Source organism: Ornithodoros turicata, chromosome 5, assembly GCF_037126465.1.
Source record: "Ornithodoros turicata isolate Travis chromosome 5, ASM3712646v1, whole genome shotgun sequence".
Classification (NCBI taxonomy): Eukaryota; Metazoa; Arthropoda; class Arachnida; order Ixodida; family Argasidae; genus Ornithodoros; species Ornithodoros turicata.
This window is the reverse complement of record NC_088205.1, coordinates 52,745,633-52,762,292: the sequence shown is the minus strand read 5'-3', so window position 1 is coordinate 52,762,292 and position 16,660 is coordinate 52,745,633. Positions and strand designations below refer to the sequence as shown.

The window sequence follows — 16,660 nt, the reverse complement described above, 5'->3', positions numbered from 1 at the left end:
CCGCCGCTGTCGTCGAGAGATCGGTGATTCCCATTGCTCCCGTCGGCTCACCGGAAAAACGGTGACGGTGGCCTGTTTTCCGTCAAAAATTCGTCGTATGCGGCTACCGCTTAAGGCCACGGCGTGCGCACGACCTTTTGACGCTGAAAAAATGGCCCATGCGTTTCGCATATAAGTGGTGTTACACCGTCGCCAGATACTTCCGCTTTATGTTTTATTATTACGTAGAGTCACTGATGTGTATTTTTTATACTGTTTTTAACAGACAGTTACTGGACACACGATGCATCAGATAGAACAGGTAAGTAAATTGTAAATATATTGTCAATAATGTGATGACACATGGAGTACTCGGTGCGTTTGTCCGAACCCAAAGCAGACACAAGCCAAACGGGAACAGTGTTTGGTATAGGATCTGGGTAATTGAGAAACGCACAGAAACAACATAGAAAGGTAGAAAATCCAGCGAACCGGCAAGGAAAATGAAGGGAAGCGCCTCAGGAGAAGAGCCGCCGATATTTCGAACATCCCAGAAGAACAGTCTCTGTTCGAAGTATTGGCGGCTCTCGTCTTGAGGCACATACCTTCACAGAGAAACAACGGTCGTTGAGAGCACGCGGGTGAGCACAACAATGGGACTCCAAGGCATTGCACAGCAGAGGTCGCATTCGACTTCCATTTCAGAAGAAGGCCATCTCAGGGTACCCCTTAGTGCTTTTGTTCCCTGTGCTCTGTGAAATAATTATTTTCTCTGTTAGATCCCCGTTCGCCGGAAAATATTGGGAAAATTTTACACATTTGGAAAGCTATTCGGAGTTGTTGTGCAATGGAAGTCCGCTACGCTTCGTAGCTGCACTGTACGGAGTGCTTTCCTACATACTCCCCACATTCGCAAAATAGTTTTTACTTCCGTCTCAAAACACAATTTTTCCCAGTGAGGGCCGCAGAATGTACATGTGGTGGTTCGGTCGCCATCGGAACCGGCCTCTGCAAAGCCGGCCTTTTCCCGCGTCACGCTCGGCTCGAGAAACACATGTTCACTCTTGTTTCCGCCTTGTGGATGTGAAAGTTGTCGCCTCATTTCCTTGATCTTGAGGACCCGAACCTAATTTGTGATACCAGGACAATACGGTAATGAATGATGAATACCAATGAATTTGTTTTTGGCGCAAAGGAATTTAAATAAGTAGTAACCACAGACCAGGGGCTGCCGGCTACACACAGGTGGCTTGGACCCATTAGATTAGCAATTAATTAGCAATTAGGACCACCCACTGCAATTGAGACCATCCAGTGAGTCACCACGGTAATTGCGGAGCATCTTACTCGTGTCCAGACGAACCTGTGTGTTGCCGGCAACCAGCGGTCATAAAAAAGAAAAACAGATATACAGTTTTTTTTTAATGAGGACTGATTTTTCATTAAAAAACTATAAGAGCTATAGCCATGCTGTTTTCACTTCTGTCATCTCTGGACCGGCGGACGTTCTTGGCCATATGCTGCTCAACCTTCAAATGACTAATTACCTAAAAATCGTTAATTAACTTTTTAATTATAAAAGTTACGAAGTTGTCCCAATGATAACGTATGTTTCTTTCGGTGACCTGATAATATAGCCATTTTCAGAACAAAAATCCGTTCGGTAGATCGTCCGCAAAAAATTTGTGAAGGAACACCATTTTTTTTCGTTATTTTGTTCATTGCACATCTTCGTAGACGCGTCTTTCCTTCACCCCCAATGTGAGATGGTGAAGGAGCCTCATGCGTTGAAGATACCGCCACAGTGCTTCCTCATCCGTCAAAGAAAACAAAACAAAAACACGTGTATCGGGAGACGCTATCGGAACTGCCCTTATCTTGGGTTGCATTTTCTGTTTTCTTTTAATCTTTTTCCAGGACGCAAGAGGCGAGAGTGTACTCTTCCACCCTCTCACATTGGTGGTGAAGGAAAGACGAGTCTCTGAAGATGCGCAATGAACAAAATAAAGAAAAAAATGGTGTTCCTTCACGAATTTTTTGCCGACGATCTACTGAATGGATTTTTGTTTTGAAAACGGCTACAATATGAGGTCACGGAAAGAAACAGATGTTCTCATTGGGACAACTTCGTAGCTTTTATAATTAAAAAGTTAATTAACCATTTTAGGTAATTAGTCATTTCACGGTTGAGCAACATACGGCCAAGAACGTCCGTCGGCGCAGAGATGGTGGAAGTGAAAACAGCATGGCTATAGCCCTTAAAGTTTTTTAATGAAAAATCTGTCTCCATTAAAAAAAACACCCTGTATATAGAGTGGAGAGAAACAATTTATTCGATAATCAACAATGCTGTGTGGAAGATATCACTAGGGAACGCACGAGTGACCAGCAACAGCAATGTTGCTTGTTGAAGGCTGGTAGCTGCAGGGACTGACGACAGGTGGTTACCGAGTTGCAGGGTATCACACCAGATGGCGCCGCCGTCCCCCTCATGGTGATATGCGTGAAAGACGACCAAATTACGGCGGGTAAAAATTGCAACAAGACACTGCTAACAAGTCTAAACATGTCAGAGGACATAAAAAACATCGGGGGAATAGGCATACCCGCTACGGCAAATGCTAAACATGCGAGAGCACGGAGAAGAGGCCTAAGACAAGCGCTTGGCCCTGATCGCTGCATAACCGTACTTCGCTACAAAACTCGAAGGCTAACACAAGATGACCAACAAAATACTGCTAAGGCACTGCTAAACAAGTCTAGGCATGCAGGGAAAAGGCCTAACCACTAAACATGCAACAACACAGAGAAAACAGTACCCATCAGGGGAAAATGCTTAAGACGAGAGATTATGCCTAACCGCAGCGTCACTGCACAATGCTATGAAATTCAACAGCTAACACAAGATGACAACCACAAAATGCTAGATGCAGGATAAAAAATGAACGTCACTAAACATGCAACAGCATGGAGAAAAGGCGTAAAGGTCAGCTATGCCGATATCCCAAACAGTCGAAACGGTTGTGGTATTCTGAAAGCCCACATCGAACTCTCCCCGAAATGCACCTTCATTCTCCCAGTTCGGTACAGTAGCATGTCAAAAGAACAGATAATTCATTCCGAAACACACATGGGCGCAGCCATGTTTATGACGTAGATGCACCCGAACGGGCACTGTGACGTGTACACGCCTTCGTACTTGTCCGTGGATTCGAGCTATAGCTTTTTGTGGCTTCACGTATCTGTGCTTGAAGATGGCGGACGTCCGAGTTGCAGTGGTTCCGCGATGAGTAAACAGTGCAGCAGCTGCGAACTCCTTCTTGAACGAAGCTCTGTGCTATGTCGTGTCTGCAATTCGTTGTTTGTGTTTTCTGAGCTCGAACAATTTGTATCAAGTCGCGTCTGCGTTAGTACGTTTACAGCGCTTGCCCAGTATAAGGTCCATTGTTTTAGGAAATACACTGACGTTTCGACAGCCGTTTTAGCAAGAAAATGCCGACAACCTTGTATTTTTGCAGGAAAAAAAAAGCGTGCTATGTATTTGAGAAGCCACATAATGCTATGGGACAAGTTTCACGCACAATTTATCAATGTGTAACACCGTCGACGATGTTATGGAACGACGAGCGACGTAAAGCAAAATACCAATCACATTTTCAACTTTTTTTGGTATTCTGTGCATTTTCTGCAACCATGTCTGCAGCATTCATGACTATCTCTTACCTTTACAGTTAGAGACACGCTACCAAGCGATTCGCAAACGCCAGTGTTACAGGACCCTTGTAACTACAGTCTTCATGGAAGTTATGCTTTAGCATAACCGTCGCACATGAAGTACAATTATATATGCTTGGACGTCTAATATATAGTGCATCATCTAATCTTCTGAACCACATGTGAGGCTGCATACAAAATGATTTTGTTATGCACATGCTGTACCATCCTAGTAATACATGTGCACACGAATAACAGTGAATATATGTGAAGTAGCAAAAAAAATGCTAGACTCTGCCATCATTGTGCCCCTACAACCCCTTGCCTTGCAAGTTATGTCTTGTGAAAAGAGAATATCTCACTAGAAAAGACGACACTTGTAGTGTTGTTTAGCAAGCAAATAAATCTCTTTATTTACTTTTTCCATCAATCAGCAATATTGAGACCTGGTGCAAATACAAATGTCAACAAGGAGTGTACTTACAAGCTATTCCTATGTATTCCAGTACAGATATGACAATTCTGATTTTGTACCTTTGCACAGTACAGGTTCAAAATTAACGCACTGTACAGGATCAGCAATCTTAAGATAACTCAAGAGGGAATCACATAAAGCTCTGAAAGACAACATAGTTCCAGAACAATCTGAATAATTGGTTGCCATTCTGATCTGTACTACTATGTACAGTTCATGAATGGAACATGTTACCTCATTACATTGCCTCCCCGTGAGCACTAGAACAGGCAGCTTTCAAGGTCGCTCTTTTCTTGTTTTTCTACTGTCTTTTTCTTTTCTTTTTCTTTTTGCAATAGCAAACATTGTCATAGTGAAACACAAGCAGCCAAGGACAGGATGAGACAGCTGCAGCACAACTGCTAGCCCTCAACTGATATATTTATTAGCAGACTGTGAAATATACTCAAACATGCTGCTAACCAAATGACAATTTAACCAACAGAATCACAGACAAGAAAAAAGGGTTATACATCTTCCCCCTCTCCTTATTCTATTTCACAGGCAGCCGTAGTATCACTCTGAGTGTGCCCATGCGCGCCCTTTGAGATAACGTATCTCGGACAGAAGCAAATCGAACAGCGGACTGCTTACACGTCCACCTGTCTTGGATTTCTCTAATCACTTGTTGTTTAAATGCAGCCTTGATCTCTGTGTTCTGCAAATTTAGGGAGCACCCAGAGTCCCCTACAATGTATTGCCAAGGTTTTCGAGGGCATCAAAAGTTTGTCCTTGGCTGCCTGTCATTCATTCTGGCTCTCAGATAGAAACTACCTCATTTCAACACAGTAGGAAACACAGATTTGTAAATAGCATATGTTGATTGCACTGTACGTATACCCCCCATATAAAGGATCATAGTAGATACTACATCTTGTGTGATAATGTCAGTAACACAAGAAAGCTAGATTGGAGACTACTCTTACTTTGTTGTAGTAGTAGTTTTTGTGTAAAGTTACACAATTCCTGCCCAGCAAATAATTTAAACCATGTGTTTCATCTGCTAGCGTGATAATCCCTTGAAAAGCAATTCTCACTTGGCTGGAACTACCGGTTCTAAAACCTATCCCTAACGTGTGTAGCATGAGGGAGGAAAACCAAGGGGCATGGTGGAAAAGACAAACACACACGGGCTCTATTCTCACCGTGTAACAGCTGCTCTGGCTACGAAAATGGACATGTTCCAAATTAATACAACATGGCTTGATATGATACGGTGGTGAAAGCTAAGAAATAAAATGAGTAGTTAAATCTACAATACATAAACTCTTGACATAACATGACAGTTGCCTTCCTGCATTCACACGCTGCCATTCCTCCCACTTTAAGGAACTACTGAACTATATTACTACATTGCGTGCCGTTGCACGCTCTTTTGACAGAACTTGAACACGATTTCGTAGCATAGAATAAAAGTACAGTGAATATAATTTGTGGCTTTCCATTTACGCTTAATGGCCGCAGCACGAATGCAGGAAGGCCACTGCTAAGTTCTGTTGAGAAACACCACTTCCCGTTTGCCATGTCTAAATGAAATGACCTGACCTGATCCAAAGTAACTGTTCTGAGTCTGGAACACACAAACAGAAAAACACAAGCCGCAACATTAACAGATAAGCAAATGAGCTGTGGCGAGCTCCACCTTAGGAAAAAGTCAAGAGTAATTCACGAAAAGTAAATGAGTGCCAGAAATGTAACATCTCTGACTGATAACTGGCGGGTCCATGTTCAATTCCTGGTGCTGCACTGACTGACTTTTTTAATGAATTATTTGTTGAAGTTTTCATGTTCCTGAGAACATGAAACCCAACCTCACCAACCACTGAATCCTCATGACGTGATGAGGAACCAAAAAGACCCCTTTTCTTGCATGTGCCCCTAGGGTTGCTCACCACTGCAGAAAAAAGAAAAGAACTTAATGACAAGAAATTGATAGTCATGTTTACCTTATAACGATTTTGCACAACAGAGAGAAGAAAGTTGGAGAGCATCTACATTTTAATGAGACGAGACTTGGTACACGAGGCAGACGAGGGTTGGTACAAACATATATAATAAAATAAAAAGAGGGTACGACTTCATCAGTTCAAAACTGACAACGGATGAGTTGTGTAGCATAATACATGAATGACCACGGTGGCCAGGCCAGTATTTGGCACAAAAGGCATTCACGGGCTACACATTCAGGGAAACAGTGCTACAGTGTATTGTCGACTTCTCCATTGCTGGCTTGAAACTGATGGGGGGGGGGGGGGGGAGTTGTATCCCCCTTTTATGTTATTACATATGTTTGTATATTTATTTATTTATTTATTTATTTATTTTATGTTTGTATGAACCCTCGCTCTCTACCTTACAACATGTCTTATATATTCTGAGATTTTGTAACATCATGTTAGACCTGAAGAGATGCAGCCTTCTGCACGAAGGTCTCGTCTCATTAAAATTTAGATGCTCTAAACCGTATGCTTTCTGTTGTGAATCATCTCTATTGCAGGATACTTGCACATTACTCTTCTAGGTACTATGATTTTGCAGTAAGACTATGCATGCATTATTGGATAAAAAGTCTACACAGCACTGCTCAGGAATTTTTGCATAGTGAACAGCACCCACTGAAAAATATATGAATGTGGCATTGCCCACAGTAATACACCAAGTGCAACACAAGTATTGTAGAATGCAGGTATTTTAGCTTACATGGCAATCCAGTACCACTACTCAATGTGAAGTTGTGACAAATAAATAGTTCCCCTTTTTCTTAGCTATCAGAACACAGACAGTGAATTAATAACAGTAGACCATGTTAACATGAATTGTGGGCTATTCTTCAATGAAGTATTCACAGATAGTAAAGGCACCTTCCTCAATGGACGTTGCGAACAGTGAAAATTATAAAACGTTATGGAATATGACATCAGCTTCTGCGTGTCAGAAAGGATTGTATGTCCAACAATAATCCAGCTAGCAGTAAGAAAAATGTGCAAAGGACAAATTAACTGAACTAATGTAACGTACCTTCAATATCAGACAGTGAAGCTTGCACCACGCCATCCACAGGAACCAGTGTTTGGACACTAAAAGTGCTTGAACTGGGGCAGTTAATCGGAATGGCGATTTTTGTTTTCCACCCTGAAAGCAGAGGTTGTAATGTTGAGGGCAGATTTAAGAGTGGTGTCAAGATGTCTGCATGACAGCTCCCATGAAAAGTGCAATATAGGTGAATGCCCAAATTATAACAGCACATTTTCATACCTGTTTGTGGAAGCTAGACTGCAACTAACATGTCAGCAATTTCTTCATGCACCAGATGCAAGAGAGACACTGCCTTCAGCGTGGACTTGTGGTAATTCACAAGTTAGATTATCAATACTGCTGTGTTGTTAATGGTGGCTAGATCAGAGGAAGCGCAGTATGACAGCTGCACAATCGGGTCATGAAGCTCCCTATTCTTATATCTGAACCTCGACTTACTTTCGCTCTGGTTTTTTGCCTTTTGCCTTGCCGGAGGACCGACTACGGAAGGACAGCACCCTGCCATCACGAACGTCACTCACAGTTGAAGAGGTAGCTATACTTCTGAGATTCTGCCTCAATCAAACTCATTTCTGCTTCAACGGCAAGTGTTATCATCAAATCGAAGGATGCCCTTTGGGAAGCCCTGTGTCAGCGACGCTAGCAAACTTGGTCATGGAACACATTGAAGAGACGGCCATGGAACGGTTCGCCCGCCCAGTTAAGTTGTACCGCCGCTACATAGATGACACGTTCGTCATCCTAGACAGGGACCACGTCGAGGAATTCCACTCGGTTCTCAACTACATCGAATCATCGATCAATTTCACGTATGAAGTTGAGCAGGGCGGCAAGCTTCCTTTCTTGGATATATGTGTATGCAGGGACAGTACGGGGAGCATCCATACGTGTGTCTAGAGAAAGCCCTGCGATACCGGCACTTTCCTAAGTTTTGACTCACATAACCCCACGGAACATAAGCGAAGTGTGGTGCGAACTTTATTGCACCGTTCAGAGCAATTGTCATCTTGCAGCGTGCTACGGGCATGTGAAGATGCGACGATCACCGCTTCCCTGGTCAAGCGAACCACACAGGTTTATTGAGGACACCCGGAAACGTATGCAGCTACGTAAACCGCAAGATGAGGACAGCTCCCGCCTGATCCGGGTCACAATTCCATACGTCAAAGGCGTTTCAGAATCTATCCGCCGGGCACTACTTCCATTGGAAATCTGGACGACCTTCCGACCGCACGTTAAACTGCGCAGCCTCATCTGCAAGCCAAAGGACATTGTCGCCCCAGAAGACCAGTCTGGCGTGGTGTAAAAGCTACAATGTCTAGACTGTGACACGTGTTATATTGGCGAGACAGGCCGAAAAAGAAGGACCCGCATAAAAGAACACAAGAGCGACGTCCGAAACGCTACACATGCCACACGGCTTAAGACCGAACTCAGCGAGCATTCTTGGAACACGGGGCATTGTTTGGACTACGATAACGCGGTGACCCTGGCACGCGAGCAAAGATTGGGACCGAGGAAGCTCCTGGAGTCGTGGCACATACGTGCTAATCCCTTGCATTGTAACAAAAACCGTTGCCCTCTTCCCGAACAATACTGTCATCTCCTTAAGTAGCGACTGGTTGTTGGCTCTCCCGCTCAGTCTTGCACTGATGATGCCCGTCGTGTGATAGGCGAAACGTCTGCTTAAAGTTGTTATTTGTTACGTTAAGTCGGAGTCCTCTCTTTCTTTCGAAACCAAGGAAGCCAAGCGGCCAAGCCAAGCCAAAGACAGCTAAACCTAGAGCAGTGACGTCGGTGCGCCCGTGCGCCGGGTTTGCCGACGATCTGACAGGCGGGCGGGGAAACTAAAAAAAAAAAAAAACAGTTTTCTAAAAAATTACAAACAGTTGGGCCAAGATATTTCGCACACATATTCAGTGTTCGCTAATGAACACACAGCGGGAGTATCGCTCAGTTCTGTGGCACTTCAGAATCGGCATATCTGACCTTTAAGACGATCAACATGGCAGCATGGAAGTCACTGCTAGACAAGTTCAGTCATGTGGGGATGAGGCTTAACACGAGCGTGGCAGAAATGTGCCATGATTTGGAAAAAGGCCTAACCGCTACGGAAAATCACTCACCTTTCCGAACACGGCGACGGAGCGTCCGCTCGCATCGGCAGTCAGGCCTCAAGTGACGTGGCGTGGCGTCGGCGGAGCGACCTACCGCACGTCCTCTCCCCACGAGAGGCAGAGCTCGACTGACAAATGCGCCTCTTCGCGCGCACTACGCGTGCGTGTGTGCGTTCCTAGCGCCCCCTGCACCGACACGGCCGGCAGCCAGCGGTCATCCCATCGCGCGCGTGCTCCCTCCAGCGCTGGGTTTTCGTTTCGTTCACTCCTTTCTGTGTGCGCGCTCCTGGCGGCAACGGCTTGCTTCTCGGTTTCAGTTTCACTTTCGTTTCTTTGCGCACGTTTATTTTAGAACGCTCTATCAACGCTTGATCAATCGGTTCAGAGGTGCGTTTGAGTAACAGAGGTATATTCATAGAACAAGAAAGGTCCTCGATGTCGCGGGAAAACATCTGAACCCTGAAATGGGGCTAAGTACCCAAGCAACTCATCCGAGTTTCTTAAAGCGATCGATCCGGGGAGCTGAAGTGATCGGAGGGATTTCTGCAACAAATCCGAAAAACAGTCCTTCACCACGAGCCACTTTGACTGATTACCACACGCAACGGCACATTCGGCTTATGGTCTTTCAGAAAAAAACTTTACCGCTAGAGATGATGGCGGTCTAACCCCGCTCACCAGATGTAGTTCGTTGCAAGGGCTTTGGTACGAACGACTCCCTGATGACCCTGGCGTAAGGTGTTTATAACATGTTGCCTACAGCTTTCTGGAATTAGGGTAAGGTGGGGCAAGACGAGACACGGGGCAAGACACGACATGCATCACGTCGCATTCAGCCTACAACATCAGTGTTCCAGGTTGATACAGTCTGGATATAATCGTCACATTCTGGCCAAACGTGCCATGCTTCAGTTACGCAAGATGATGCAACCCCCTAGTAACCGCCCACCAACAGAGGCGTCTTTCAACCATCCTGTGTCTATTTCATATTTCCATTCTGTCTCGCACAATATCCTGGCTGTAGCAAAGAACTTTGGCATAAGGGTCGTTTTCACTAATGCTTTAAAACTGTCTAGACTGACGCCTTTGTCTTCCCCTTCGAAATGTTGTGATGTTGCCCACAAAAAGCCCTTTGTACATTGTTCCAACGAAGTGGTGTATTATATCCCCTTTAGCTGTGGACTGTGCTATGTAGGGCAGACGAAAAGATGTATCAATCTTATGCTCTTCGAGCATAACCTAAATACGGGAAAGAACCACATTTCAAGCGAACTTGTCACGCACTTGCGTGAATGCAACGGATGCGAACCTATCTTTTCTCAAACTGAAGTACTGTGTAAAGAAAAGGACTTATGGCGTAGATTGCTTAGGGAAGCTTTGGAGATAGCTACACGTGGTAATCTGCCCATTCCTCCTCTCCGGATATTTTTGTGTATTTATGAGGGTGGTTCCATAAGTTTCCGGCTCGACCAACTTTGAATAGTCATAGAGACGAAACAAGTCTATCACTTTTCGACATAATCACCCTTAACTTCGATGCACTTTTGACACCTTTCAACCAGCATTCTTATACCCTTGAAAAAATAGTCGAAAGTTTTGTCCGCAAAATGCTGGAAAACTGCCTCTTGCACCTCACTATCGTTTTGAAATCTCCGTCCTCGGAGATCCCTCTTCAAGTTTGAGAACAGGAAGTAGTCACTCGGTGTCAAGTCTGAACTGTAGAGTGGGTTGTGGATTTCTTCGAAGCCGCACTCCTTCAGTGCAGCCTTGGCAACAGAAGCCGTGTGGACAGGGGCATTGTCCTGGAGCAACCGGACATCCCGACTCAACCTGCCGCGTCTCTTTTCCTTGATGGCGTCTCGCAGTCGGTGCAGGAATGAAGCATAATAAGTCGCATTCACTGAGGCGTTCCTCTCTTTTAAGTCGATGAGGAGGATCCCGTGTCAATCCCAAAATATTGTTGCCATGATCTTCTTTGTGGATTGTGTGACCTTGGCTTTTCTTGGGCGTGCTTCTCCTGGCTTGCGCACTTCTATCGACTCTTTTTTCGAAATGGGATCATAGTAGAGCACCATAGTCTCATCCCCTGTGACAATTGACTTCAATATTTCTTCTTCGTTCTCTTGACAGAGCTCCAAAAACTCTTTGGCACAGACGGCGCGCTGTTGCTTTTGAACTGACGAAAGAAGTCGTGGCAGCCATCTCGCACTGACTCTTTTTCATGTGAAGGCCCTCGCCGATGATGCGAAAAACGGTTGTTTTGGAAAGCCCCAGCCTTTCTGAGATTTCCTTCACCTTCAGACGCCTGTCGCTCAGCACCTCCTCCTCGACAAGAGACAAATTTTTCTTGTGTCACCACTTCCACTGGACGACTATCGCGTGGATCATCTTCAATGGACTCTAGGCGAAAGTCCCTCTTTTGTCAATAATTTTATCACAGTGCAGTACTCGATCTTTTCCATTTTAACTGAAGAGTGCACCCTGGCTGTTTGAAATGCCGCTCTCGAACCGACAAAAGCATGGAGAGGGTCAGGGGTGGGCAGTAATAGTAATACTTTGTATTATAATACTATTACTGTAATACTTTTGAGTATTTGTATTATGTATTATAATACTCATTTTTGAAATGTATTTGTATCTGTATTATAATACACAAAATCGAAGTATTACATGTATTATAATACTTTTGAAGGTGTAATACCTTCCCAGAGGCCATATGTAAGACCTCCTAGGTGTCACCAGTGCACTTTATGAGTAATTTTTCGTGTCCCACAAACATCTGGACACCAACAAGGTCCCTATTATTCCTTTGCTTCAAACTATCCCAAAGGGAGTGACCTCAGTGTCAGAGGTTACTGGGAGCTTCCTCGCATTCCTTCCATTTCAGCGTCCGTAAAGATGAGTCATCGCATTGCAAGCCCTTTGTGGTATGAAAGAGTGCGTCCAGTCCAGGCACCCCTGTACGGGTTTGCACTATGGTCAGTTACACACTTTTGAACGGCCCACATTTTATCGTCCAGGGTGGACGAAATGAAGACTCTTCCACACTGAGAGCAAGCTGTTCACTGTGATCGAATTGACCAGCGCTATCTCATCATATTCGGAAAAGGCATGCCCTATAGAGGACTACCCTTTGAGAACATGCTAAACATGTAAGCATCTGAAATAACACGTCATTGGAGAATGACTGGCTCGATAAGTAATGCGCAAATTATATAGATTTCTGATTTTCTATTCCTTTCTTTCTCCCCAAGTTACGTATCAATGTATTACTAGTATTACTCGTGTAATACACAGAAGTATTAGTATTATGTATTATAATACCTCAGAATCAAAGTATTACGTATTAGTATTATAATAACGATTTCTAGGAAGTATTATGTATTAGTATTATAATACAAAATATGGGTATTACTGCCCATCCCTGGAGAGGGTTGAGGGTGGTGCTCCGGCCCTCCAACAGATGGCGCCACGCGTCCTCAATCACATTTTCAAATTCGCGCGCATTTTCTACCTCGGGCCGGAAACTTATGGAACCACCCTCGTAAGCCTTGGGTGCCATTAAAATTTTGTGCTGTGTCTGAGAAATCGTTGTTTGTTCTTTCCTCCCTGTCTCGGGTCTTCACGTCGTCAACTCATTGCACACTCGTCTCATACCAATTTAAGTTGCGCCGGGAATGATCCTATATGGAAAAACATCACAGGATGTGCCTCGTACTGAAGAAAATGTACGAATCCCACAAACACTTACTAAGGTGCACTGAAACACACACAACTCATACCAAGACAATTCATACCAGACACTCATGCCACACTCATTTCATACCAGGAGAACTCATTCCAAGACATATCATGTGGGGAGAACCCATAGCAAGACAACTCATACCGGGACAACTTTCGGCACGACAAATCATCAAGGCCAAGCACCAAAACAACTTATTGCACACTCGTCTCATACTAATTTAAGTCGCGCATTGAAAGACCATATGACGAAAAAAATGTCACAGAATGTGACTTGTAGTGAAGGAAATGTACGAATCCTGCAAATAGCATTTACTGAAGCATATTAAATGGTCGTCGAAGCGGCCCTCATGGGGAATTAGAAATATTCCAAAGGAACCAAATGGCCATTGTCCCACACTTCCGTTGTCGCGTAGAATACTAACACACCACGGAGGAGAAATAAGACGAGCGAACTCGGCTAGCAAATGGCGGCTCTAATTCCACGAATCTTTTGCGGCCGCGCTGTGGCGCTCGCGTTCCCTCGGAGCCAGAGCCGTATATTAAAAGGGAGTCTGGCCATTCGGAGGATTCACAAAAAGAGGCTCGACCTGTCAATCACAGTTTAGCTCCTGTGATTGGCTTGCTTTTTACCAAGGGGGTCGCCATGACACCATACTGCCACCCAAAATGGCGACGCAAACAAACACAGTGGAGCGGGGATTTCGTGACAAAGAATTTTCACGGATTAACCTGATTTTACGCTGCAAATGTACATCCTAATATCGGTTTCTCGGAAATCAGCTTCATGTTATGCTCATCCACTGATATCTAACTGAAAATAATATGTTTTGTCGACGTGTTAGGCCTAGTGAACACGGCGATCACAACGAAACCATAACAAAAACGGCGCTGTGCTGTACAATCTTATATTTAATTGCTGGACTTCATGGATATAAACACTCTTGCCTTTTATATTCAAACTATTCATGTATATTTGTTTAAAAACATACCGACGACAGAATCTGTCCCAGCAGGTGGTTCTGCCGGCAGTAGTACAACGACGGAAGCAGACGACAGTTCCCGATGTGACTTACTCTCCCTAGGTGGCGCACATCAAATTTGCACCAAAAATCCACTAGTTTTGCAGATTGCGTGAGGTATCCATTTCAATTCCATCCAATCCACTTGCCACCCAAAATGGCGCTGCCCATGTTGGATACGGGGACAAATAGTGAGGATAGGTTGATTGATAGCGCCCCATATTTCAGAACTCTATTGGTCGCAAAGCTGAAAAAGTGGGTGGAGCTTCAGGTATAGGCATGACCCATTAATGGCCAGACTCCCTTTTAATATACGGCTCTGCCGGAGCTTACCTCTCCGGCGATCCCGTTGTGGCAATACAATGTTTCACAATTGAATACACTGCGCTGGAGCTACCAGATGTGGAGTTTGTTAAATAAACGTGCGCTTGGTACATTCAAAATAAATGGCTGGTTTTGTAGTTGGCAGCATATTGCTTTTAAATATTTCATTCAGCCTTTGTTTTCCCTGGCATGATTAATACCATTCAGAAGGATGAAATGTAATTGGAACCCGGTGAATGGCTGGTTGATAGGAGGTAACCATCGTTTGATCAGCGCAGTAGTAAAACACAGACCAATTTATCTTTGTTCTCTACCTCCTACTGCGCTGGCTCTGGGAGGCACTGTCTGGACTCTTGAATCACTTAAATGCAGGTTCAACAGTTCCAGAACAACTTTTTTTTTTTTTTCGTTTCTGAAAGAAAACATCGTTTAGACGAAAGTTGACGATGAAAATGTGCATTTTCCCTAACACACAAACTGTTACGTACGAAGACTTTATTTCGTACCGTACATTCTGCGTGGTCGAGACTGTCGACCTCCTCCCTTCAACCAAAGGCCCCCCGCACAAGGTCTTGTTTCTTTTAATGGTTGTGTAGGAGAGGATACGACATCACATGACAGGTAACATCAGATCGCCACGTGTGGCCCATCTGATAACAATATAAGATAATAACATTACAGCCCACAAGTTTACACAACAACGTTATCGCCATTCTAACAAAACATTCAACATTCTGAAACCCCATAACGCTCCCAGTAGTCGTCGTCCACAGGGCGGCGTGGTGTGCTACAGGTGCCGGAACCCTCCTCAGCTGGTACACGTGACCCTTCAGCAGCGGCTTTCGTGACCCTTCCTGTGTTGGACAAGGTAGATCCAGCTTCCGATCCTGCAGATGACACGGCATGGCTGCCATGCAGGTATCTGCCCCGGTGGCTGCCAGATGTGAAGATGACTTTCGAAAGAACGAGCTGGTACTACCGGATCACGTTAATGATGACTCCAGTACACGAAATCCAGGAGTGTACGTAGCTTGCAACGCATTAAGAGGTCTGCCGGTGACCAGCCACTAGTCGAACTTGGCGTGGTCCGCAGTGTAAGCAGCATACGTGCTAGTCGCGGAGATAAGACCCCGGCTTCCCGTTTCGGAAGCTGTTGTTTAACTGTTTCCACTACCCTCTCCGCTTGCGCGTTGCTTGCCGGGTGATGTGCCTGAGACAATATATGTTGTGTTCGGTTATTCATGAAGAACTATTCAAATTTGGCTTACATGAGTGTTGGCGTATTGTCAGTCACCAACGTACGTGGTACTCCTTGTGTCGCGAACATTGTCCTTAAGTAACGACATGTTGAGGAAACGGTCAGACGGCGCACGAACTATTTCCGGCCATTTCGAAAATGAAGCAACTACGTGTGAAAGGTTTTTCCATGAAAAGGTCCTGCGATGTCCGCATGTAACCTTTCCCAAGGGTTATCCGGCAACGGGTTGATGCATCGCGGCGACACGTTTCTTACTCTTTGACATATCCCGGACTCTCCCACCGCCCGTTCAATATGGCGGTCTAACCCTGCCCACCAGATGTAGTTCCTTGCAAAGGCTTGGGTACGAACGACTCCCTGATGAGCCGCATGTAACGTGTTTATAACCTGTTGCCTACAGCTTTCTGGAATTAGGGTAAGGTGGGGCAAGAAGAGACTTGGGGCAACACGAGACATTTTGGGTTCCACGCCGCCTATCGCAAAAATGCGTTGCTCCATGCGCTTGAAACCTTACTCATACATGGCTCTGCATGTCCGCTTTATTGTACTTGAGTATTATCCGGATTTGTGTCTGCTTTGAAGAGAAAAAAATCCGTTAATTCTGCCTGGAATGTAAAGGCCCACAAGAAAGGCGCGATTTTCTGTGGTCCTTTTTCTTGTCACCTGTCTTGTGTCACGATGTGAGAGTCTTGTCACCTGTCTTGTGATATGTTTCATTCACAGTAGCGTCTCGCAGGATTATTCTGTCAATATAAATCAACATCCTATTTCTTTGTTCATTGATCTTGATATCTGCAAGATACGGGCATTCTTGGTTACCCGCTGTCCAAGAGAAAAAATGGTATGAGAAAAAAGATAATGATATGCACGGAGCAAGACACGACAATTTAATGTAATTGAAGTTTAGCGCAATTTAAATTTAATGTAATTTAGATACAGATAAGACGACTATTAG

General features: G+C 44.6%; 1 protein-coding gene across 2 annotated transcripts in view; it reads left to right on the top strand.

The window, feature by feature from the left end:
* Positions 1 to 16,660, top strand: part of LOC135396041 (uncharacterized) — a 534,032-nt gene that overhangs the window by 364,849 nt on the left and 152,523 nt on the right. For both annotated transcript variants that reach the window (XM_064627099.1, XM_064627098.1), the window contains one exon: positions 266 to 301. In XM_064627099.1, the coding sequence (XP_064483169.1) occupies positions 266 to 301 (36 nt within the window). The remainder of the gene's footprint in view (positions 1 to 265; positions 302 to 16,660) is intronic.